A 24441-nucleotide genomic window follows, 5' to 3' on the forward strand; every position below is an offset into this window, starting at 1 on the left:
TCAAAGAAGAGTTACTAAAGTCAAACAGAAGTACCAGGGAAAATAATCCTGGTAGAGGATTAAAAAGGAAGATAATAATAATAAATAATTATATTTAAGTATTAATATCTGATAATAAATTTTCATGTTATCATAGTATATAGAAAAAATACGTTGTTACTAACGTGCACTGGAAGGAAGAACAAAGACAAATGTATTAAACTTACAAAGGCATGTTTCTTTAAACTCACTAAGAGAAAGGACTTTCTAACAGAACTGTCCTAAACTGAAAAGTACTGCCCTTTGAGGTAGTAAGTTTCTTATCACTAAATATATTAAAGCAGAACCAAGAATAGTGTAAAATGTAAAATGAGAGAGGCTGAACTGTCAGTTAATTCCAACTTCCAGAGTCTATGGCTTTATGACAAAATATTTACTACAAGTGACATAAGAACTTATTTTAGGATACAGATCAATTTTTAATAAGTACAAGTTTCATTATTTATTTTAATCTATGTCCAAATTTATTCATTAATGCTGTAAGTATTTATCGAGGATGAATTATATGCCTGTACTGTTCTTAGCTCTGCAGATAGTGTATGAAACCCATAAAACCCTGCCCTCATGCCACTTACAGAGGTAGGGGGACAGGAAGGAAACAGAAGAGAAGTAGTAGAGGAGGTGAGTTTATCATATGCAAAAGTTTCCCCAATGTATAAATTTCATGTTAGCATGAAATAAATTCATAATAAATTCATCCTAAATTCTAAGTCACCTCTTCTCCGGCCGTAGGTAGAAATTTTTAATTACTCTTATTTTATATACGTCTCTAGTCAAATTCCTTTTTTAAAAAACATCCTTTTAACATTTAAAATACTTTTTATGTCATTTTACATTTCTTTAAACCCACAGAATGTGCAACACCAAGAGTGAGCCCTAAGGTAAACAACAGACTTTTGATGGAAAAAAAAAAAGCAACAACAACTGTTTAGGTACTTAGTAGCTATCAGGCACTAGACCAACACTACACAAGAGAAATACAATGCAAGACATATGCAATTACAAATTTTCTAGTGGACACATGAAAAAAGGAAAAAAAAAGTTAAATCAATTTTAATATATTTACTTCACCCAATATATCCAAAATATTATCATTTCAACATAATCAGTATAAAAATTAATGATATCTTACATTTTTTTCTTTCAATTCTAAATCTTTAAAATCCAATGTATATTTTATATTTACAGATTATCTCTATTTGGACTAGCCACATTTCAAGTGCTCTACAGCTACAAGTGGCTAAGCGCTATTGTATCTATAGGAATTAGTATATTTAACTACATCTCAATGCAGACACCAAATTTCATAGGAAATACCTGAACTTACTTAGATCATATTTAGATTTCATGAAACTTATAGTTGAAAGAATAGATTCATATATCCAAGTTGTTCCAAACATATTTAAGCGTCATCCAATACTGAATCAAGTATCGGTTTTTACATTTAAATTAATTAAAAGTAAATAGAATTAAAACTTCAATTCCTTAGTTGCATTAGCCACATTTCAAGTATTCGATAGCCACATGTCACTAGTGGCTACTGTATTAGATAGTGCAACAAAATGTTTCTAGGCAATGCAGCAAAAAAAGTTTTTAAAATTAAATTTTTTATCATCCATCTTCTTTTTATTTGAATCAATTCTAGTTGAAAACAAGTGAGGAGACTTTTTTCTTTAGAAATCATAACTTGCAGAGTCTTCCACAAGAACTGAGGCAGTTCCTTTGAATCAAAATGTCAATACTCAAAAAAATAATAATAAAAGTCTATTATTTCCAAAGTTAAGTATTCCAATCCCAAAGGAGAGAAAACTCTCAACTCCCTTACTTGATTGAAAATATTGCCATCCACCTTGCCACCCAAGTCAGAAACTTCACCATTACCTAATTGTCACTAAATCCTGTCTTATTAGCTAGGTAATACCTTTTTAAAAAACTTTATTTTATCCCCTTCCACTCTACCTTCTATTGTTACTACCTTTGATCACCTGGGCTATTTTAAAAGTATCCTAAAGCTAATTTTAAATACATAGGGATTATTTTGCACATGTTAACACCCATGTAAATCATCACCAAGAATAAAATACAGACCATCTCCAGTACTCTATATAAAGTTCCCTCCTGCCCCTAGCCAAGCCCTAAACTCCCAGAAACAGGTAGTCTGGTGGACTTTTGACTAGTTTTGCCCTTACGAATTTTATGTAAATGGAATTATACAGTATATAGTCTTTTATGTCTGGCTTGGTTTCTTTTATTAAACTATTATCTTTGAGACTCATCCATGTTGTTGTTACCAATAGAACCTTTTTATTGCTATATTATTTGGAATTATATAAATATTCTGAAATTTATTTATCCAATCTCCTGCTGATAGGCATTCAGGTTGTTTCCAGTTTGCGGCTATTGTGAATAAAGCTGGTAAGATTAATAATGTTGGTTTAAATATTAAAATAACTCAAAATAAATGCTCAAAATATGTTAAACTCTTTTCCTCCATTATGTTGTAGTCACAGTAGAAACGGATGCTGTATATACTACACAGAATGGACTTAGGCACATACAAAATCAGGTTTGCATTTTAAACAAAAGACATGCCATGTATATACCTTCAATCATTATATATGTTAAGTACATACACAATATATTCATCACATAAACAACTGCAAACATTAACACCACATGGATAACAAAATTTGATCCAGTTTATTATCACATTTTAGCATCTGCTTTGTATTTTCTAATGCACGAAGAGATTAATCCAGGCAACCATAACAAGAGAGAAACCGGATACTGTCATCCTATCAATCCCACAAGACAAAGCATGTAAAAACATAATATGTAATATTAAAAGATGGATCTAAGAGGGGTTATAAAAAGTTGATTAGTGTTAATCTGACCATTTAGACAAGCTCAGTAAATCTGAGCACATAAAACTTTCATTACTTAGTAAAATTAGCATCAGCTTATTTCCCTAGCATTACTGCTAAACTGATGTCAAGGTAATGCTTTATGAGCTTATTAGAAAGGAGTGCTAATTTGCATGAATGTGTTAAATAACTGCTGTACCGCCTCCATGCAGGAGATAACATTAAAACAAATCAGATCTGAAATAAGTATTTTATGAAAATTAGTATAACAGCAGTTTATATTATTCTAAAGTTCATTCAATCTTTTATTGAGCATTTTATTGCTATAGGTTGCTTCTCTAGTATTTTAAAGCAAAAGGAAAATCACAAATAGGAATAAACCAAAGTTACTAATCAGATTTATTCAATAAACATGTATATACATGGACAGTGAACCTTTAAAAAATTACTCTTTTGTACAAAGATCACTTGTACTTTGCCTGTAACTACTATAAAACTATAAATTCACACAAAGCAAAAAGATAAGTGAAATCTTCACATTTTCCCCCTTACCTCCCATTCTCTAGCTGCTGCTTCATTAGTAGAATCCTCATTTGTTTCAGATTCTTCAATCTTTTTTACTACTATAAATCCAGGTTCTCTGGTATATTCACCAGTATCTTCTGCATATATTTCTGGACTCCACTGAATGAAGAAGGCATACAAGTGGTCTGTCCTGTTAGAACAAGCAATTATTAGTAATAGACCTAGTATTCTGTGCTGTTAGCTAGAATTTTAAAACTATATTTGTTAAGTATTTTCACAAAACTTGAAGACTTAAAATATACAAAATATATACCATGCTTTATTTAAAAATAAAACAAAGCCCACTACCAGGAAGACATTAACTTAAATTTTTTTGGCTGTGTTCTGTCAAGCTCTGAGAAAACTACATTAGGATTTTCTTTAGCATGGTTTTGACAAGCTCAGATGCTGTCCACAATAATGTTTCTTTTCTTTAAAGAAACTTAGTAATGGAAAGGAGAACTGAACCCACCATTTTGGCCTCATTCACACAATGATCTAATTATCTAAAATATAAGTAAACAACTTACTAATTACCTATTTTGAAACCTGGACATTATACAGATTTTTTCCAAGTTAATAGAAATTTAGTATGTTTAACTTTTAAATACCAGGAACACACAGTGTATTATTGGTTCAGGGATGATCCAACCTTTTAATGCTCTTGTTCCCCTTTTCAATTCTGTTTACTAGAGTAAAGCCTAAATCCCTGATAAACATTATTTGAGGGTCAGCAACACATTTCAAATATGTATGTTTTGTTGGCTTTAATTAGCATGGATAATTGAAAAGTGATTATAAAACTCTCCACTAGCACATACCAATCAATAACCACTGTTCTGGAAATTGTTTCTAATTTAATAAAATTTTTTAATAATGTCATTTCTTATGTGGCAACTAACACTTTAAAAAGGTATTAAGTATCATCTTTCAGATAATTTGTCTCTATGATACCAAGCAATTGTTTTTTTCATAAATTACTTAGATACAATACAGTTCAAAATTCTAATAAAACTAATTTTTAATGAACATTAGCCAAGGTGCAAGGACAACATTAAAATGGAAAATTCCATGCAAAAATTAAAATAAAACCAACAGTAATGAGAATAACAAATCCTTACATTATTTTTAACTAAAGATATAATAGGGTTGAATATTTCATTGTAATCATCTTGGTATTGTTGGCAGATCTGAGTATCTGGCTCTTTGCCTTTCATGTACTCATGAATTATGCAAATCATACCATATTTTAAAATTATTCTAATCACATTTTGTTGAATGCACAGACTGTACTGTATATTTAGGTGAGGGGGGAGAGAGAAGAATTTTATTATTATATTCCTGAAAGCAACAGTCTTCAGAGCAACATATAAAGACTTTCCAAGAGGTACACAGACACATAAGATAGTTCTAAGGGAAGTAATCTCTTATGTTGTGCTTCCATATGTTAATCTTATACTAAGATTATACTAAGCTGCCTGAGAACAGTGTGGTCAAGATATCTTACAGATTGCCTGTTCTCTGCTTTCACTAAAGCACTATCATCAGTCATCCAGAATTTTACATGCCATAAACTGTGAAAACCTCCTGGTTGCCCAAAATTGGTACTGAGATGGGGAAAAGTTTTAAAAGACTGGATAACAAGTCCTTTGGCATATCAGGTGGTTTCTAATTCACTGATTTCCATAAAACTGGAGGAGTTTTTAATGAAGTTGTTCACTAATGGTCACTAAAAATAATTCTGATGAAAGGTAAGTAATTTTGGAATATAAATGGAAACATGTTTAAAGAATTGAGTGACATTATTATAATAAAAATTTTCAGTCTCACAGACTTTTTTATGAGCAAAGCTTCTCAATACTTGTAATAAAAAGAAAAAAGGGAGGGGGTAGAACTGAGGGGCTGAATCCTATCTCATCATTTCAATGAACAATATTCATCAATGGATACATAAACTAATTGGAGGAAAGCCCTAAATATTTTATTAAGGCATTCCCTATATTTTACTTTTTTATATGTAATAATTATGACAATTTATAATTTATGTTGCTTTGATGAATTGTTTATTAGTAATAATTGTAATGATAAAATTTTCTTGTGTTTAATTAACATTTGGAATAATGCAGTTGTTGATAGACAATTTTCTCTTTGATTTCCACATGTATTGTGAGCAGAGGCATTGTGTATCTTTGTTCAGCACTACCTTTTCAAGTATGTTAGAACAGGAAACAAAGCATAGCATAGTTTTAGAAGGCAGAAATAGTACCTTACTCTGGAGCAAAGGGTAATAACCATGCTTATTGTATATTATAAAAGGTTTAAGTTCCCTAAACTTATGGTTCCTCTTCTTTAACATAACCCATGGCACATGTAGCTGTCACTTGGCCTTCTTCACATCCAACTGTGGGGACTGAAGCTCAAAGAACTCATACAAGTGCTGGTACTGTGACTGCTGCTATTGTGACTCTGTTTTCTGCCAGCATGCATTAAACTGAGGCAGGCCAACTTGTTAGCAAAGTAGGGTAAGCCTTAGACCCTTTACTCTTTTGACAATAATCACAGAAAATTTTTAAATAAATGTAATTCCAGTACACACACACACACACACACACAGATAAATGTGTAAGTATAGGTAATTTGTTGCAAAAAATGTAAAAGGGAATAAAAATATAGTACCTTAGAGTAAGATTCTATGAGGAGGTATAATTGAAATACAAATTCAAAGAGAAAAAGTAACGATGCAAATTCTAACTGTTAAAGAGCACATTCAAGTGGTGTTTAAATGGATAATGGTAGAGGGCAAACTGTTACAATGTTTAGATCCTACTGGGTATATTTAAAATATAAATGCAAGTTTTAACTTAAAATGTCAATATTTACAATGCAGTGATGACAGACATCCTTTAGAATTGCTTAAACTTAAGATGAAAAATTTTACTGTGTAGTGGGTATAAAAAATACTTTGAGGACCACATCCTTTTAGTAGCTAGTTTAGTGCTATTTATTATATAGTAGGCATTCAGTAAGCATTTGATGAAATTTTTAAGAAAGAAATTATACATCATTACCTGCCTTGAGGTAGGGGCTGTACCAGTTAATATTTTGATGAACCTTCTTGATCTAAGACATTTTAAGTCAGTTTCTTTACTACTAAAACTAGGTATATGTTCACATTTTTTGCATCAAACCATGAAGGGGACTAAAATTAGAAATGGGGTAAATTAAAGAGCGTAAAAGAGGAGCTAAATGATTTTGAATAGCTTTAATGTCAGGTTTTAATCATAAACTATTTCAATACTTTGCTACTGGTGGGATGTATTATACGAAATAATTTCAATTCAAGGAATCTCAATAATGTTTTGAATATTCTGTTGTTGTTTTACCTTTCTTGTGGCACAGCAAACCAATATTCATGTTTCTTATCTCTCTGTGCATACTGTTGCATCGTTGCACTTGCTTGAGATACAAATGTTTTCCTCATAGGTTTTCCAACTCTGAGACATAAGAACTTATGTAATCGATGCCTCCTCTTTTCTTTTAAAAGTGCAGAACCTAGAATTGAGACACAGTGTTTATTCAATTCTCATACACCATGCTTGAATGATTTAAAATAATTTAGATTAAGTAATGCTTATCTCCAAACTTCTGACAAATAATTACAGAATAAAACATCAACTTACTGAATTCTCTTAAGTAGCTTGTATTTTTTCCCATCAGAGGCAAAGTGACAAGTACAGCAGGACTAATGAACTAACAGGCAAAGCATGAGCTGACGTTACATCTAAGTGTTAGGGAAAAGGCTTTGAAAGATCCAGGAACTGTTGTCAAATTTCTGTTTGTGACAACCACACTAAAGTAATCACGTACACATGCGCAATCTTCTGCATGTTCTTTATCAGCCTTCTAGAACAATATCTAAATAAGTCTGTAGAATTTTCAAAGGTTTACTGTAATATGGTTGTTACAGACAAAAATTTAGTAAAAAATCTTGTGAAGCTTTTATATGCATATGAAGGTGTGATAAAAACAACAATATGCTAGATTCAGCCATCAGTTCGGACAGCCTGAATTATCTCTAACCCGTCCAACCACAGATGCTGACATATGACACACTGAGAGTCTGACAACATGGTTCAATTCAACAATCTAGACATTAATTAGCTTACGAAGGTGGCATACTGTGGAAGACAAAGCACTTAGTTATAGTCAGGAGATCTGGGTACTAGTCATGGCTTTTTTTCTGTGTAATACTGTGCAAGGTACATAATCTATCTGAGCCCCAACATTCCCATCAGGTTAAAAGAGTGAACTTTTACCATTCTTCCTACAATTATATTTGTACATTTTTATATTTATATATTTACAGTTTTATAACTTTTATGATATTATAAAGTCACTAAAGATCAGAAACTTTAAATATTTCCCTATTATAGGATCTCAAGTTACTTAAAATTAGTTACTTAAAACTAAGTTTCTTGTCCCCCCTCCATACACAGGTACAAAAAGAAGAAACCAAACGGTAACAATCCAGGAATACCTATCTAAACTATCTACCAATTTTTCTCCTTTTAGTATTTTGTCATAATGGGATGTCCCTCCCATCAAACCCTGCACCCAAACAAACCCAATAAAATAAAAGTAGTCTACTATATTATTGGGTCAAATGGAAATGCCTCATTTTATCTTTTTCAAAGATTTCAAAATATAAGACAACCAGCAGACACAAACATATCAAATAAAGATATTTATGCCAGTATTCTTTACAACATCAAAGAAATATCTTAATAATATGAATTGTTAATAACAACTGAATGTCTTAATACAGAAATGGCTAAATTACAGGGCCATTAAAAACCATGAAAGAATTATATGGATTCAAGTTGACCCTTGAACAACACAGGTTTGAACTGCACAGGACCACTTATATGCAGATCTCCTTCAAATAATACATACTATAATACTACAATACATGGTTGGTTGAATCCATGTATGCAGAACCACAGATATGGAGGGCTGACTGTAAACTTATACATAGATTTTCGAATGTGGGAGAGGGGTGTGTGTCACCCCTTAACCCCTGAGTCGTTCAAAGGTCAACTGTATAATGACATGGGAAAATGTTTATTACATAATATACTAAGTAAAAAAAGCAAGAAACAACATATAATCCCGATTTTATATGAATAATACACATAAGATACATACAAAAACTAGCAAAATTGTATGTGTCTGTGTGTATGTATATACACATACACACTAAAGATCAAAGATAAATACACCAAATATTAACAATGATCATTTCTAGGTGATGAACTCCAAGTAATTTTTATAAATTTTCTAAAAACTTCCTACATTTGTCAAATGTTCTTTAATGAACATTCATTAGTTCTGAATAAAGAAAAAAATTACAAAAGAAAAAATATTCAATCTTTTATAGAACTTGCTTTGAGTAAATGAATTCCTGAACATCTACTGAATATAATCCTTAGGTCTTCAGTATACCTAAATTAGACAATACAAAGAAAATTCAGTGTTTTTAAAAACTGAATCAAACCTTTGTGTGTTACTGGTAGGAATGTAAAATGGTGCAGCCACTGTGGAAAACAGCTCAATGGTTCATCAAAAAATTAAACACAGAATTACCATAGGATCCAGCAAATCCACTTCTGGTATATATCCAAAAAATTGAAAGAAGGAAATCGAATAGATTATTTGTACACCAATGTTCATAACAGCATTATTCACAACGGCCAAAAGGTGGAAACAACCCAAATGTCCATCAACAAATGAACATATAAAGAAAATGTGCTGTGTACAGTAGAATATTACTCAGCTTTAAATAGGAAGAAATTTCTGACATGGTACAACACAGATGAAACTTGAGGGCACTATGCTAAGGGAAATAAGCCACACACACAAAAGGGAAAATATGGTATAATTCCACTTATATGAGGTACTTAGGGTAGAGACACAAATTCACAGAGACAAAAAGTAGAATGGTGGTTGTCAGGGACTGCAGGGAGGAGAGACTGGAAGTTACTGTTTAATGCGTACAGAGTTTCAGTTCAGGAAGATGAAAAAGTTCTGGAAATGGATAGTGGCGATGGTTGTACAACAATGTGAATGTACCTAATGCCACTAAATTTTACATTAAAAATGGTTAAACTGGTAATTTTTATTTTATGTATATTTTAATAATTAAAATTTTTTAATTAAAAAAACTGAAAGTTAATACGTAAATTGGATTAATTAGGATCAATACTCCAAAAGAACATGAGAAATGTTAGCTAAGATACTTGAGCTATACACCTTTTAACCCATAATGTACTAAGCGGAAGCACTGTATATTAGAAATAAAAGACAAACTATTACTATAATTTTCATAAGTAAGTAGTATGAAAAAACAAAATGGTGTTTTAATTTATCCTTAGTACTGCTTTTTAAAGGAAAACATTTAATCAGACAATGATGGAACTTGTGGATACTTGAAAGAATTTCAGAAATAGATTTTTATGTCTAACTGCATTTTTTAAAAATGATGGGATTACAACTTCGGCAATTGCAAATTGCAAGTACGATATTACATATGCAATTTTAAAAGGTATTCTAATGATGAAACATACCAAGAACTAAAAGAGAAATGGAGAAATCAGAGGCATTATGGAACTTGGGTGCACTTTCAAGAAATAAATTGTTTAAAGACAGAATGCAGTGAGTGAGGAATGTTTAAACATGGTGGAAAAGATGCTCATTATGTGTACAACCCACTGTGGGATAAGAAAAGACAGGAGAAACCAGAGACTATGTACTTGTCCCCAGAGAAACATCAGTCAAGGGCTACTAGATCATCCTTCAGAGTGGCCTAAGATACAGCAGCTTTTGAGTCAGTGAGGAAAGACGGAGACAATATACAATAAGATAAACTAACTTTATATATTCCTTAACACTTACCTTCTATATTGGTTGTTGCTATTTTATGCTTAATTTCTTTTTGTGACACCTGTTGAATATTTTCCCTTTGCTGTTTAGTTTGTTGCATTGTATGGGTTTTCCAGAGTTTCCGTAGCTCTTCTACCTCAGTCTCTGAGTCCTGATTTTGTTCCTTTCTTTGTTTTCCTTTGTTGACAATTGGCTTTTGTTTAAATTCTATTGCTTCCTCACAGGGCATACCTTCTTTTTCACCTTCTTCATGGTGTAATGAATTCTCATTAAGAAGAAAATCCTGGTCTGCATTACCTTTTATACCTGTGCTTTGTTCTTTAGGACCTGATATTTCTTGAAGATTATCTGTAGTCTGATCTCCTTCCTTAGTAGCCATTTCAAGATTATTTAAATCAGTTTTAAAAGAAAGAGTCCCAACTTCATTGGTAGTATGTCCAGAATCGGATTTTAAGTGGTCAGGAGTACTAGCAGCCTCTGTTATGACTGTCAAACATTCTACTCCACTCTGACTGACGGTTTGCACAGATTCTGATGACGCACCAGATGATTTATCTTGTCGCAGCTCATCTGAAGAAACAAGCTCCTCTCGTATAGGAGAGAGTTCTGATTCCGTGAACACATCTTCAGAAAGAGACTCCTCGGTGCTCCTAGGAGCAGTGCTGGCACTATCATTACCTGCATCGCGAATTCTTGAGTCTATTTCATCAGTATTAGTTCTTGTCATTTTCTTTAAATGGCAGAAGTCCCTTCCCGATAACTGATCTATCTCTCTGTCAGTAAACAAAATTTAAAGTTATTACTTTTTAAATTGTAGAATTTTATTTTCCACAAACTTAACACTGAATTAATATCACTAAAAAAGGCTTTCCTAAAAGGATGTAGCATACATCTCTTAACAGCATATCAAAAATTTGATTGATTCCTATAGACCATGTAATTAAGTCAAGTTTTGCATCAACTGCTTAAGATCTGGGAAATATCAATGTAAGATTTCCTGAATTGATCTACCTGAAGAGAAGTTGAAGATACAAGTTCTGGGTGAAGCTATAATTCTAAACTAAAATTTATTCACTGATGAAATATGCAAATAAAATTTTGATTAAAATTTTAAATGTTTTAATAAAATAAAAATACACTGACTGATATTACACACACACACACACACACACACACACACACAGTGCTTATTTACATTTAAATAGAAATTAAACTAAAATAAATGACTCAAATGCAAAGCTAAAAACCAACCTGAAAAGAACTGAGGCAAAAGTGCTTAGAGGTTAGATATTAGTTAGCTGAATGGTTCATCATTACTTCTAGATTTCCATGTTTAATGGCATTTGTATATGCAAGCACTAATGTTCAATGGTTAGACAGTTTAAGTTCTGGAAGGAGACAGTGTAAACGCTATATGAAATACAAGTCTGCAATTCAAAATGATGGCTAAAAGTAGTTTCTGATAAACGGAAATTGCATGAGTTCTTAGTGGAAAAAGTATTAACATTTATGCAAGTCTGAGAATAGGAAAGACTGGAAGTAAGCCGACGCACAATTTATTGGCTACCTCTGGATGGTGAAGTTGGGTCACTCTTTTCCTCTTATTCTAGTACTCGATATTTTTTATAATGATATGCATAATTTTCATTGTGCACAGGATAGGTAAAATTTATTTTTAAAAAAGTATTAATTAGTTGAAGTCCAGTCCCTACCTCTGCTTCCCTTGTACTGACTGATTCACCTTAAGAAATGTATGTAAGCATCTAATCTGTGCTATTAAATGTGTAATAGTGTCATCTACTGGTGAGCCCCTAAAACTGCATATATAGGGTCTTGGAACTTGGCAAAAGTTTTGAGAAACTGTACCTGTAGATTTAATAAGACCCTTAGGTATGAGATAAAGTTAAGTAAACCTAACAGTATATAGATTTAGATACGTGCTGCAACCTTATTTTTTTATGTCAATGATGCTGCTATTGCTCAATATAGTTCCTGAACAATACCTTTGCGATTAACTTCCCAAGCAGTGTAAGACAGAAGAAAACCAATCAAATCTTACACCTCATTTTTACCATACATGACATTATCTGAGTTGTTGCCAAATATTGTTTTTAATCAATTCATAAGGCAGCAATGAAAGATATTTCTTTTGGAGTAACTTTTTTAAAGGTTTGGATCAAATAGATGGTCTTTCCAGGTGACGTTGTGAATGATAAAACAGTGATTTACAAGAGGAAGGGCCCTATAGCATCTGTATAGAATAGTTATGGATCATTCAGCATAACAGAATCCCAAAGTATCCTAATACAAATGGAAAAGCAGGGCAAGATAAAATGGATCTCACCAATGACTGGCAACATATACATACATATAATCTTCTTGTTTCTCTTTTAATCTAATCCTTCACTCCTTCACCTTTGTCTTACCCCTCCACCTGCCACAATAATCTTTATTTGCTGAGACTGATTTTGGATGATGATATATTAAATAGCTAACATAGAGGCAATCCTAGGAATAATCTGCACCTCTAAGGATGAGCCCAAGCCAAAACAGTATCTACTGGGGGGCCGTTACAATGGAGACTGTTTATATAAAAGATTTTATTCTACCATAGGTATTCTAACAACTCATGTAGTCTGCCTCAGAAACAAAAATAATTTGCTCTCCGTCTCCTTTGTAAGTAGTTCTGTCTCACAGGGGTTAATTTTAAAACAACCATTATCATCCCTGTGGGCTATTATAGGGATAGAAATCTCAGTATCAGTTGAAGTGAAGCCAGTTTTTAAACTGTTCACAAAGTCATGTATGGAGGAATGGGGGAGTTCTTTTCTATTACACATCAATTTTCTTCTTTTGTCCTTCCCTTCCTTTGTTTGTATACCTGTCTTTTATTTTCTTCTCCTTTTATTTCTTATCCTTCCCTTTTCTCTCTGTTATTCCTTTAGTTAAACACATTACTTTCAAAGGCTATGCTGACCTGTAGCCTCACATCTATGTTACCTGAAACACACAAATTCCCTAACCAGTATATTCCAAGGTTAACTCTTTAAATTTGTGCAATCTGTGGGCCTTCTTCCCTGTATTTTATACTGTTCTGAGAGAAGGGTGCAAACATATAAATCAATAAAAGACAAAGCTGCGCTGGCTTTATTAATGTCAGGTCTTTGCTCACGTGACCTCCCCCAAATCCCACACCCAACTCTTCAGGCTCTTCTAAGGAAAATTTGAAAGCTACCCTTGATTACTTATATTACCTTAAATTACTAATAAAAATAATTTGAATTTACCTGAATAAAATGGGCTGGTAAACATTGAATTAAATGAGTACTATAGGTTACTTTTAAATATCAGGTTCTCTGACCAAATATACAAATATAAACCTAAAACAATTCTTAACTATTCTAGTGCAGTAAGAATAATCTTTTCAATACTACATATATTTCTGTTTCATTAATGATAAAATGAAAAGCAGCTATAAAAAAACTATTAAAAAATACTTCAGAGTTATTAGACCAGGGTCAACTATCTAGATGAAATAAAATTGCAAAGAGTATAAATATCACTCTTACATGGGTAAGGATTCCTTTATTTTGCTATCGAAAATTTCTTTGTACATTGCAGCTGACATCACCTCTTCCATTGGACACATGATGCCATATTCCTCACAGCCATTCTCTTGAACCAAGGGGTCAGTTTTATGTGGATCAAACATTATATTATTTGGTGTAACTAGCAACACACCACTGACTGTGCCCTAAGATGAAAAAAGAAAATAGTGTTTAATCTTCAAAGTTTAAATTTTCAAAAATTATTCTAGATATTTTTATTTCCGACGTTAGGCCACCTACCACATATAAAAGTAGTATAGTCAAGCACTATGGCATTCTCATGAAAATGTTTTTAATAACACTCAAATTTTCCCAGTAAATTCTCCTTGTTAGCAGAGGCAAAATACAAAGAATATCATATTCACCCTCAATCAATCAAGTCAGGAATTAAAATTTGCAGCCTCAGTAAAATGCTGAGTTATATCAGCAAGATAACTTCAGTAATATAAGAAGGATTGTAAAGTCCTTCAAGGCATGAGCCATGTTTTACATTAACTTGCATACAGTCTCCTGTGTTCTTCCGTCACTACAGGTATCAAATCGTTTCATGCACACACTGCAGGTTTAATAAATAATGTGCTGATAACTCAATCCATTATAAAAGGAAAATTGTATAATCTGTTTAAAATATCTTTAAAAAAAAAAAATCTCTATTTCACTCGATTCTGCTACTGCCTAGTTATGTGACCTCTGACAAGCAAAGCCTCTGGGGTTGTTTCTTCATCTGTAAAATTAGGTAGATTAGATTACTTCTAAGGCATACAGTAATTATTTTATCATGAAAAGCTATGAAATTTTAAATATATTTATACAAATAGTGATACAAATATAAAGAGTCCAACCCTCTCATCTTACAAATGAGCAAACTGAAGTACGTAAGAAGCTGATCCCACTACTATTAGCTAATGTTTCTTGAATGCTTTGTATGTACCATGCTTTATATATATTATTGTTCATTTATATATATTATTGTTCAATTATAGCTCTGAGATGAGAATACAGGTGGGGAAATTAAAATTGAGAGAGGCTAGGCAATTTGTCCTAAATAACACAGCTAACTAATAAGTGGCAGGACCAAGATCCAAAATCCAAGCAGTCCATGCTTTTTACTATAATATCTTCACATCTGAGTTACAAACAATAATCACTTCAACTCAAGTACCAAATATTCCTTAATCCTATTTATTTATTTTTATTGAAGTATAGTTAATTTACAATGTTGTGTTAATTTTTGCTGTACAGTAAAGTGATTCAGTTATGTATACATTTTTTCTTAATCCCATTTTCAAACTCCCATTCCACTACATCCTGTAAGAATAAAAATAAAGAGCCAGACAGAATTCTAAAACTAAACCAAATAATTACTTCAAAGTTGTCTTTTTTTTCTGAAGCTATCAATAGAAAAACTTAAATCTTGCTTGATTTGGTATCACACCCTCCTTCCAAGTCCATATTCAGCTCTGTGAATTTATCTGATTTAACTTTAAGAATGTAAAACTTAAGTTATGACAGACACTAACTTTAGAAACAAAAAAAATAAAAAAAAAATCCTACTAAAAATGGTCACCCAATCACAAATGAAAAAAAGTTATTGCCAATGTTCGAGATTATAAAATACGCTTATTATTTACAGTAACTGCATGAAATACTGGAGAGAAGAATACGTGTGTGTGTGCATTTTGGTGGGGGAAAGGGAATCAATTTCAAACTCTGACTAGCATTTCTTTTAGTTCAGACCATGGACCTCCTAAATAAGGAGGAACTTTATGTAAACCACAGCCTAATCATCTTTTGATCAATATTTTATTTTATTATTTTTTAACATCTTTATTGGAGTATAATTGCTTTACAACGTTGTGTGAGTTTCTGCTGTATAACAAAGTGAATCAGCTATATGTATACATATATCCCCATACCCCCTCCCTTTTGTGTTTCCCTCCCACCCTCCCTATCCCACCCCTTGATCAATATTTTAAACAGATTCATGTACATTATGTATTCCTGGATCACATGCCAACTCAAATCAATGAGTGATGATAAAATATGTTGCAGGGACATTTACACTGCCAGGGATAATCCAAGAAATAAATAATCAAGAGTAGAGTATATACAATATAAAAAAGCTGAAAGATTTCCAATCTTTAATACCTTCCTCTATCTCACCATGTCTACAAGCAAGTTATATGAGAAATGAAACCAATCAGTAAGGATTAAGGAAAGCAAACTTCAGGTTCTCTGAAAGACTTCTGGTCATTCTTGATTTTATAAATTTCATCTGAGCATTAGTTTTAAATGATGATATAATATTTGGTTCACTGGCATAACACTACATCTTTTGCTTTAGAGGATTTTCATTAAAGACAATGATTACTAGGTATTATAGAAAAGGCCCAGTGTAATAGTAATACTTTAATTCACTATACACATGAATACTATAATCTTAGTAGTGTAATTATAGAAACCATTTGAAAAGCCTCTCAAAACCGTACTTCTGCTACTTGGATTACAAGGGGCTTGAAGCCCTATAGCTTAACACTGGAATGATCAATCTGCTAATGTTACATTCCAGGAATTCGCCCTTATTTGCTACTATTGAAGGATGCACTGATATATTCTTCAAGCTTCTTTCCCTCTGCCTTTAGCTGGAGCTCTTTGAGGTATTCTGTGAGATGTCAGGTGCCTCCATAAATCAAAAGAGACAGCCATGAGAAACATTACAACACAAAATTCACAAAAATCTCTTCAGAAAGTAGCCTCTCAAATTCCTTTGGCCAAGATCAAGTCTGAAATCATAAACTCATACTAAACCATTACCATTTCATTCTTTTTAAATACTGTTTCATAAATGTAGACATATTTTCAGGAGCAAGAGCATACTGTAAGTAAGAGATTTCCAATTAGCATATCTTAATCCACATGACCTTCAGAAACTTTAAGCACCTACTTCCCTTTAGTATTAGTAACTTCCAATTTTTTATGTGCAATTACTTGACTAATCTTCCAAGAAGGAATTACTTCTATTAGAAAATAAAGTCTATTTCTGAAAGAAAAGATACCACTTACATTACAATATTTCTGTAAATACTAAAAGATAGAAGACTATGATTTGGGAACTCATCCCAGGAGAAATAAAAGCTTGTACTGATTTTTTTTTTCAGTCTTAAGTCCACAGGAATTTAACCATTACAATAATTGTTGATAAATTTCCATAATTTTATATAATCTTTACTACAATCAACCTGTAAGAAGAAGAAAGAAGATGACTTGTATGAGAAAGCATCTTTTCCTGATTACTTTCTTATAAGAGATTATGTTCCAAGGACACCAGTGCAAGCCATTCCTAACCCTGCCAATGACTTTATCTTTTCTTTGATTCTTAAACAAAATTGTTATTCAAATACTTCCAACTAAAATTTTGCTTCTAGCCAAGAACTAATTCTGCCTAAAGCTACTAAAACACATAAAATACATGAAATAACTCTTTTCCGATACTATAATGCTGAATAAGGGGAAACAAATAAGATGAGATCTACAAATGCCCCAGCACACTGGGTGGAGTCTCCTGGCCACAGACAGAGACAGGAAAGGAGAGAACACTCCCTGCTGAGAAAGCTTTGGAGATCTACAGAGGATCCTTTTCCAAGGTTCCAGCTGAGGACTGATTGCCACCTGTGTGAAAGCAACTATCCAAGGATGAGAAAAAAAGCACTCAAAAGAAGCTGAGAAAACAATCCCTAGAGTCCACAGAGTCAGAAATAGCTTGTGTTCTCACCAACCAGAGCAAAAACCCTTGTAATTTACAGCACCTCAATATTCAGAAGGGTATTGTCTCAGTAAGGGGAAAACTAGTTAAAGGCTTAAAAGCTGCTCTGGTCATGCCTGACAAAACTTAAAAGCAAGCCATGACAGGATGAAGCTGTTTCCAAGAAACAACCGTGTCACAGAAAAATGCGCAAGAATATGTATAGAAATACAAAAATATCCAACACCCAACAAGATAAAAATCCATAATATCTGGTATCCAATTAAAAATTACTAGGCATGCAAACAAACAGGAAAATATGGCTCACAGCAATAACAAAAATCAATTAACTGAAACAAACCCAAAAGTGGAAGAGAGAAAAGAATTGGTAGAAAAAGACATTAAAACAATTATTTTAACTATAGTCCATATATTCAAGAATATAGAAGAAAGATTTTGTGTGGTAAGTAGGGACATGGAAGACATAAGCGACCCAGTTTAAACTTAGAGGGGAAAAATACACTGGATAGAATACCAGATTAGATTTGGCAGAAAAATAAATTACTGAACTTAAAGATACAGCAATTGAAATTGTCCAAAATGGAGAGAGAGGAAAAAAAGAGCAGAGTATCAGTAAGCTATGAAGCACAACATCAAGCAACCTAAAATACGCATAACTGGAGTTTCCAAAGAAGAGGAGATAATGGGGGAGAAAAAACATTTGAAGAGATATGGCCAAAATTTTTCCAAATTCGATGAAAACTATAAACCTACAGATCCAAGAAGCTGAACGAACCTCAAGTAAAACAAATATGAAACACACACCAAGGCACATCATAATTAAACTGCTCAACAATATCAGAAAAACAAACAACCCAATCAAAAAATGGGCAGAAAAAAAAAAAAAAAAAAAAAAAAAAAAAAATGGGCAGAAGACCTAAACAGACATTTCTCCAAAGAAGACATAGAGATAGCCAAAGGCACATGAAAAAGATGCTCAACATCGTTAATTATTAAAGAAATGCAAATCAAAACTACAGTGAGATATCTCCTCACACCAGTCAGAATGGCCATCATCAAAAAAATCTACAAACAGTAAATGCTGGAGAGGGTGTGGAGAAAAGGGAACCCTCCTACACTGTTGGTGGGAATGTAAATTGGCACTATGGAGAACAGTATGGAGGTTCCTTAAAAAAGTAAAAACAGAGCTACTATATGATCTGGCAATCCCACTACTGGGCATATATCTGGAGAAAAACATGGTTTGAAAAGATACATGCAGCACCCCAATGATCACTGCAGCACTGTTTACAACAGCCAAGACATGGAAGCAACCTAAATGTGCATCAACAGATGAACGGTTAAAGAAGATGTGGTACATATATACAATGGAATATTACTCAGCCATTAAAAAGAATGAAATAATGCTGTCTGCAGCAACATGGATGGACCTGGAGATTATCAATACTAAGTGAAGTAAGTCAGACAGAGAAAGACAAATATATATTGCTTATATGCGGAATCTAAAAAAAAAAAACAAAACATACAAATGAACTTATTTACAAAACAGAAACAGACTCACAGACATAGAGAACAAACTTATGGTTACCAGCGGGGAAAGGTGGGGAGGGAGGGATAGACTGGGAGTTTGGGAGTGATCTGTACACACTACTATATTTAAAATAGATAACCAACACTGTATACTACAGGGAACTCTGCTCAATATTCTGTAATAACCTAAATGGGAAAAGAATTTTAAAAAGAATGTATATGTAAAAAAATAATAACAATAAAATTAAAAAAAATAACTTGCTCAAAATCAGTGATAAAGACATCATCTTAAATGCAAACAAAGAAAAAAATATATTTTATACAGCACACCAAATACAAAAATAATAGAAGACTTCTCTTCAGAAACAGTGCAAGCCAGAAAACAGTAGAGATTTGAAAGAAACATCTTTAAAGTTCTGAAAGGAAAAGAAAACCCTGTCAACCTAAAATTCTATGCCCTGTGAAAATATCTTTAAAAATTAAAGAAAATACCAAAGCTATACGAATAGCAAATAAGCAAATGAAAAGATGCTCAGTATCATAAGTCATTAGGGAAATGTAAATTAAATGAGTTACCTACCACTAAAGACCAATAAGCGTAACTAAAATCTAAAACACTGACCACGGTGAATGCTGGTGAGGATGTGGAGCAACAGCAGCTCTCAGTCACTGCCAGCAGGAATGGAGAATAACAGCCACTTTTGGAAGGCAGGTTGGAAGTTTCCGACAGAGCTAAACACAGTCTTAGCACACGATCTAACAATCACATGCCTTAGTATTCAACCAAAGGAAATAAAAACTTATACAAAACCTGCAATATTAATGTTTATAGCAGCTATCTTCATAAGTGTCCAAACTTGGAAGCAACCAAGATGCCCTTCAGTAGGTGAATGGATAAACTGTTGTACTGCACACCCACAGCGATAAAAACAAATGAGCTGTCAAGCCATGAAAGATATGGAAGGCTCTTAAATGCATATTGCTAAGTGAAAGAAACCACTCTGAAATCATTCAATCATACTTTATGATTCTAACTGCATGACACTCTGTAAAAGGCAAAACTATGGAGACAGCAAAAAGATCAGTAGTTTCCAGGGGTCCAGAGGAAGGGATGGATGAACAGACAGAGCACAGAAGATTTGGGAGGCAATGCAACTATTTTGCATGATACTGTAATGGTGGATACATGTCATCATACATTTCTCAAAACCCACAGAATGTATGACACAAAGAGTGAGTTCTGATGTAAACTATGGAAACCCACTTTAAGTATAAGACACAGTCTAAAAGTAAAAAAATGGAAGAGATAAATCAAGTTAACACTAACTGACCAGAAGCTACGTGACTACATTTGTATCCATCAAAGCAGATTTCATAGCAAAGAGTTTTACCACAATAGTCTTTCATAATTAGACAAATCAATTCATCAAGACAATATAAGAATCCAAAACATTTTTATACCTAACCACAGAGTTTCAAAATACACACAAAAAAACTGATAGAACTAGAAGGGGAAATAGACAAATCCACAATTATAGAGGTATTTCAACATCCTTCTGTCAATAATTGATAGAACAAAAAGACAGAAAATCAACAGTAACACTCAACTTGATTTAATTGACATTTATAAACTATTTCTCGCAACAACAGCAGAATACCCATTCTTTCCAAGTACACATGTAACATGTGTCAAGATATACCACATTCTGCACCATAAAACGTTAAGCCTACAAATAGTAGTATGTTCTCTAACCACATGGAAAAACATTAGAAATCAGTAACAGAAAGATATCTTGAAAAACACCAAATATTTGGAAACTAAGAAACTTCTAAATATTCCATGGGCCAAAAAAGAAATAAAGAGAAAGTATTATGAACTGAATGAAAATGAAAATACAACATATCAAGACTGTGGATTCAGTTAAAACAGTACATAGGGGGAAATTTATAGCACTAAACACCTATTTCAAATACCCATAATTTATGAATTATGACTATAAAGAAATGGTTCTCACGTGTGACTTCTCAAGTGGGTATCATACTATAATTACTTTCTTAGCAACACGTGGAGTTTATTTTGAACACTATTGTACTTTACTATAATTCCCTTTGCAGACTAGAAGTTCTCTGCTTTAGAAAAGCAGCAACGTGTGGTAGATAAAACACAGATTCAAACTGGGTTTGAATTCTAGCCAGGATAGAGAAACCCTGGACTCATTAACCTTTTCTGAAAGTTTTTTTTTTTTTTTTCCTGTGAAGAAGGAATAGGACTGCCTATTTCACAAGATTATTTTAAATTGATCATCATGTGCTGATGCTGATGACAAAAATGTAAATGCAAAACTGTCATATTTTAGTAATAAATAAAAAATGATTAAAAGTTTTTTCTAAAGTTTTATCCATTACCTTGCCACTGGTAATATATCTGCAATTAATTTTAAGAAATTTCTCAGTAAATGCTTCTTCCTCCTCAGAAGTTGAAGATACAACTCGTGCAGGTCGAATACCAGTAAAAGCAGATGAGAGAGTTTCTTCTTTCGGGTGGACTACATCAGGATTCTTTAAAAAAAAAAAAAAAAAAAGATAAAGACACTTCAGAGAACTAAATAAAACTAAGCACATTGTTAAATGCAAATGAATAGCTCTCCCCAGTAAGTGTTTTTCCTTCTCATCACATTCTGTAGATCAGCTCAAAACGTTTTTATGTAAAAAAATATGGGAAAGAATGTCACTTCTTTTACATTTGGTAAAGATCTCTAATACAGCTTAAACTTAAATTTTCAATTACTTTTTTAATGGGAATATATATATACTGGTTATAATATATATATGTGTGTGTGTGTGTGTGTGTGTGTGTGTATGTACACACACACATACACATTCAGTTGCTCCTGAATCAAATCACTGGTCCTGATCATTTAATATATCCCTCAGGTGCTGGGAGCAGAGAAAAGGTGAGTGCTTGTCTGTGAAACCTAGGAATTCAGCAGAATCCATTCACTGAAGAGCCTGTTAAAATCTCAAGCTATAAAGAATTTATCAGTACCATTTTACAAAGTATTAATTAGTTAGATCATAGATTCTTAACTTTTTTGATGCCATGGACCATTCCCACAGTGAAGCCTATAGACCTCCTTTTCAGAATGTTTTTTTTTTTGAATACTCAAAATAAATACAGAATTACAAAGAAAAACAATTATATTGAAACAATTATCAAAACACTTTTTAATCAGAGATATATTTATTTATAGATATATATGCTTCTTTATTAATACATTAAATAACAAGATCTAGTGATGACTCATAACGATAATTTTGAAGTACATGGCCATAAACAACATTCTGTGATATCTACAACAACTCTAAATTGATTTGAAAATATGTCAGTTCTATTGGGGACAAAGTCACAGGTATCCCTGGTGCTTTTCTATAGTTTGCTGCTTATATTCTTAATCTTTAAAAATGTTAGATTTCACTTAAAATTTTTTCTAGCCAAGTTCACAGAACTCATAGTTTTCCCAAAGTTCAATATTCTGTACAAATGTAGGAAGGTTAGACAGATGCCTTTTAATCTTTGTTTTAAATACCTCCACAGAGGCATTTCATACCTTATAAGTAAATGCACAATGCCTTATATAATAGTTTTCATAGTAGCAAGGTTCTTCAGAGCTTTGAACTAAAATCTGCCACTTTGTAATTAACACCTAATAGTTATGATTTGGCCTTCTGTAATAATAAACTAGACTGCTTCCTCTTCAGTCTCACAGACTTTGAGATACTTGAAAAGAACTATCAAATTTTAACATAACTTTTTCTACTCTAATAAATGGATCTAATTCCTTAAATTCTGTCCTATATAGGACAGAATTTTTAGACTTCCTTTCTAAATTTCATATACCCTTCCTAAAATATAGGGCTGAATCCCAAGCACTTGGGCAGATACTCAACAGACATTTTTTGAAGGTAGACCAGTTCAGAACACTGCAAAACAGCTACATTTAATACAGTTATATTTTTAAAAAACCTAAAATGGAATTATATTTTAACAGCTACATGACACTGTTATAGCATTATTATCAATCTTTTCATTTTGTGATGCAAACTAATAACTTTACATTCATCCTGTTGTCTCTGGCAGTTACTGTATCTAAGAGTTTTACATCATATATAAATTCATTTAGCACAGATAATTAAATAAGGGACATTAATAATAATATTAATTGATATTTATGAATACCTTTATATTTAAGTATATTATAAAGACCATTTCATTTTCAAATCACTCATAAGGTATATACTATTACCTTAATTTTTAAGGAAACGTATGCTTGGCCAAATTCAGTAACTTGCCCAATGAGTAAGATGAACCTGAGAAGAAAACCCATGTTGCCAACACATGAACTAGTGAGCTTAACTGCACTACTATATGCTTTCCATTTCAAACATTCTTCTAAAAGATTGCGTGCAGAGGGGGAAAAAAAGCCAATACAGAGCCATCAGAGGGCCCCCTGCAAGCTGGCACAAAGCAATACACAAATTTTGTCTATGACTATTCAGTTACTCCCAAATCAGGTGACGACAGTATCTACTAAATAACCATATTATTCACAGAAACTGTATCAAGGTACATTGTCAAATATTTTCCTTAAAGATATACCTCACAGAACAACATGATCTCTGAGGTTCCCTCAAAGTCTCAAATTCTACAACTCAGTATCAATAGCAATCCCAACTTGTCAAAGTAATCCTATTAAAAATAATACATGAGATTAGCTTAACGAATGCTCAAACTATAGCACAAAAGAGTATTTCTTTAAAAGGGATCAAAGTTGTTCAGAGAAATCATAATCAGACCTCATTTTAACTTACATACATGTACATGATCCAAAGTATCAGTATCTCTGTACCTCTGTGAATTTACAGATTCTGTTTCTTAATAAGGTGATTTGAATAAGCTTATTTGAGTGCTTTCTGAAGCTTCTTTGTGCAATTTTGTTTTAGCCACTAGGGATGGAAAGGTCCTTAAAAATACAGGATTATAAACATTTATTTACCAAGCCTCAATTGTCACCTCAATTGTTCAAATGTGCAAAAGGAAGTAATGCTATGACAAGTGACCCAAAAAGGTTGACTT

General features: G+C 32.6%; 1 protein-coding gene across 10 annotated transcripts in view; it reads right to left on the minus strand.

Annotated features, from left to right (window-relative positions):
- OXR1 (oxidation resistance 1) overlaps positions 1-24441 on the minus strand; it is a 452205-nt gene that overhangs the window by 42095 nt on the left and 385669 nt on the right. For all 10 annotated transcript variants that reach the window (XM_082364281.1, XM_082364287.1, XM_082364285.1 and 7 more), the window contains 5 exons: positions 21714-21866; positions 13976-14160; positions 10419-11179; positions 6851-7019; positions 3456-3618 (listed from right to left, as the gene is read on the minus strand). In XM_082364281.1, the coding sequence (XP_082220407.1) occupies positions 3456-3618; positions 6851-7019; positions 10419-11179; positions 13976-14160; positions 21714-21866 (1431 nt within the window). The remainder of the gene's footprint in view (positions 1-3455; positions 3619-6850; positions 7020-10418; positions 11180-13975; positions 14161-21713; positions 21867-24441) is intronic.

The sequence above is a fragment of the Balaenoptera borealis genome (assembly GCF_965194805.1).
Source record: "Balaenoptera borealis genome assembly, chromosome: 17".
Taxonomy (NCBI): domain Eukaryota; kingdom Metazoa; phylum Chordata; class Mammalia; order Artiodactyla; family Balaenopteridae; genus Balaenoptera; species Balaenoptera borealis.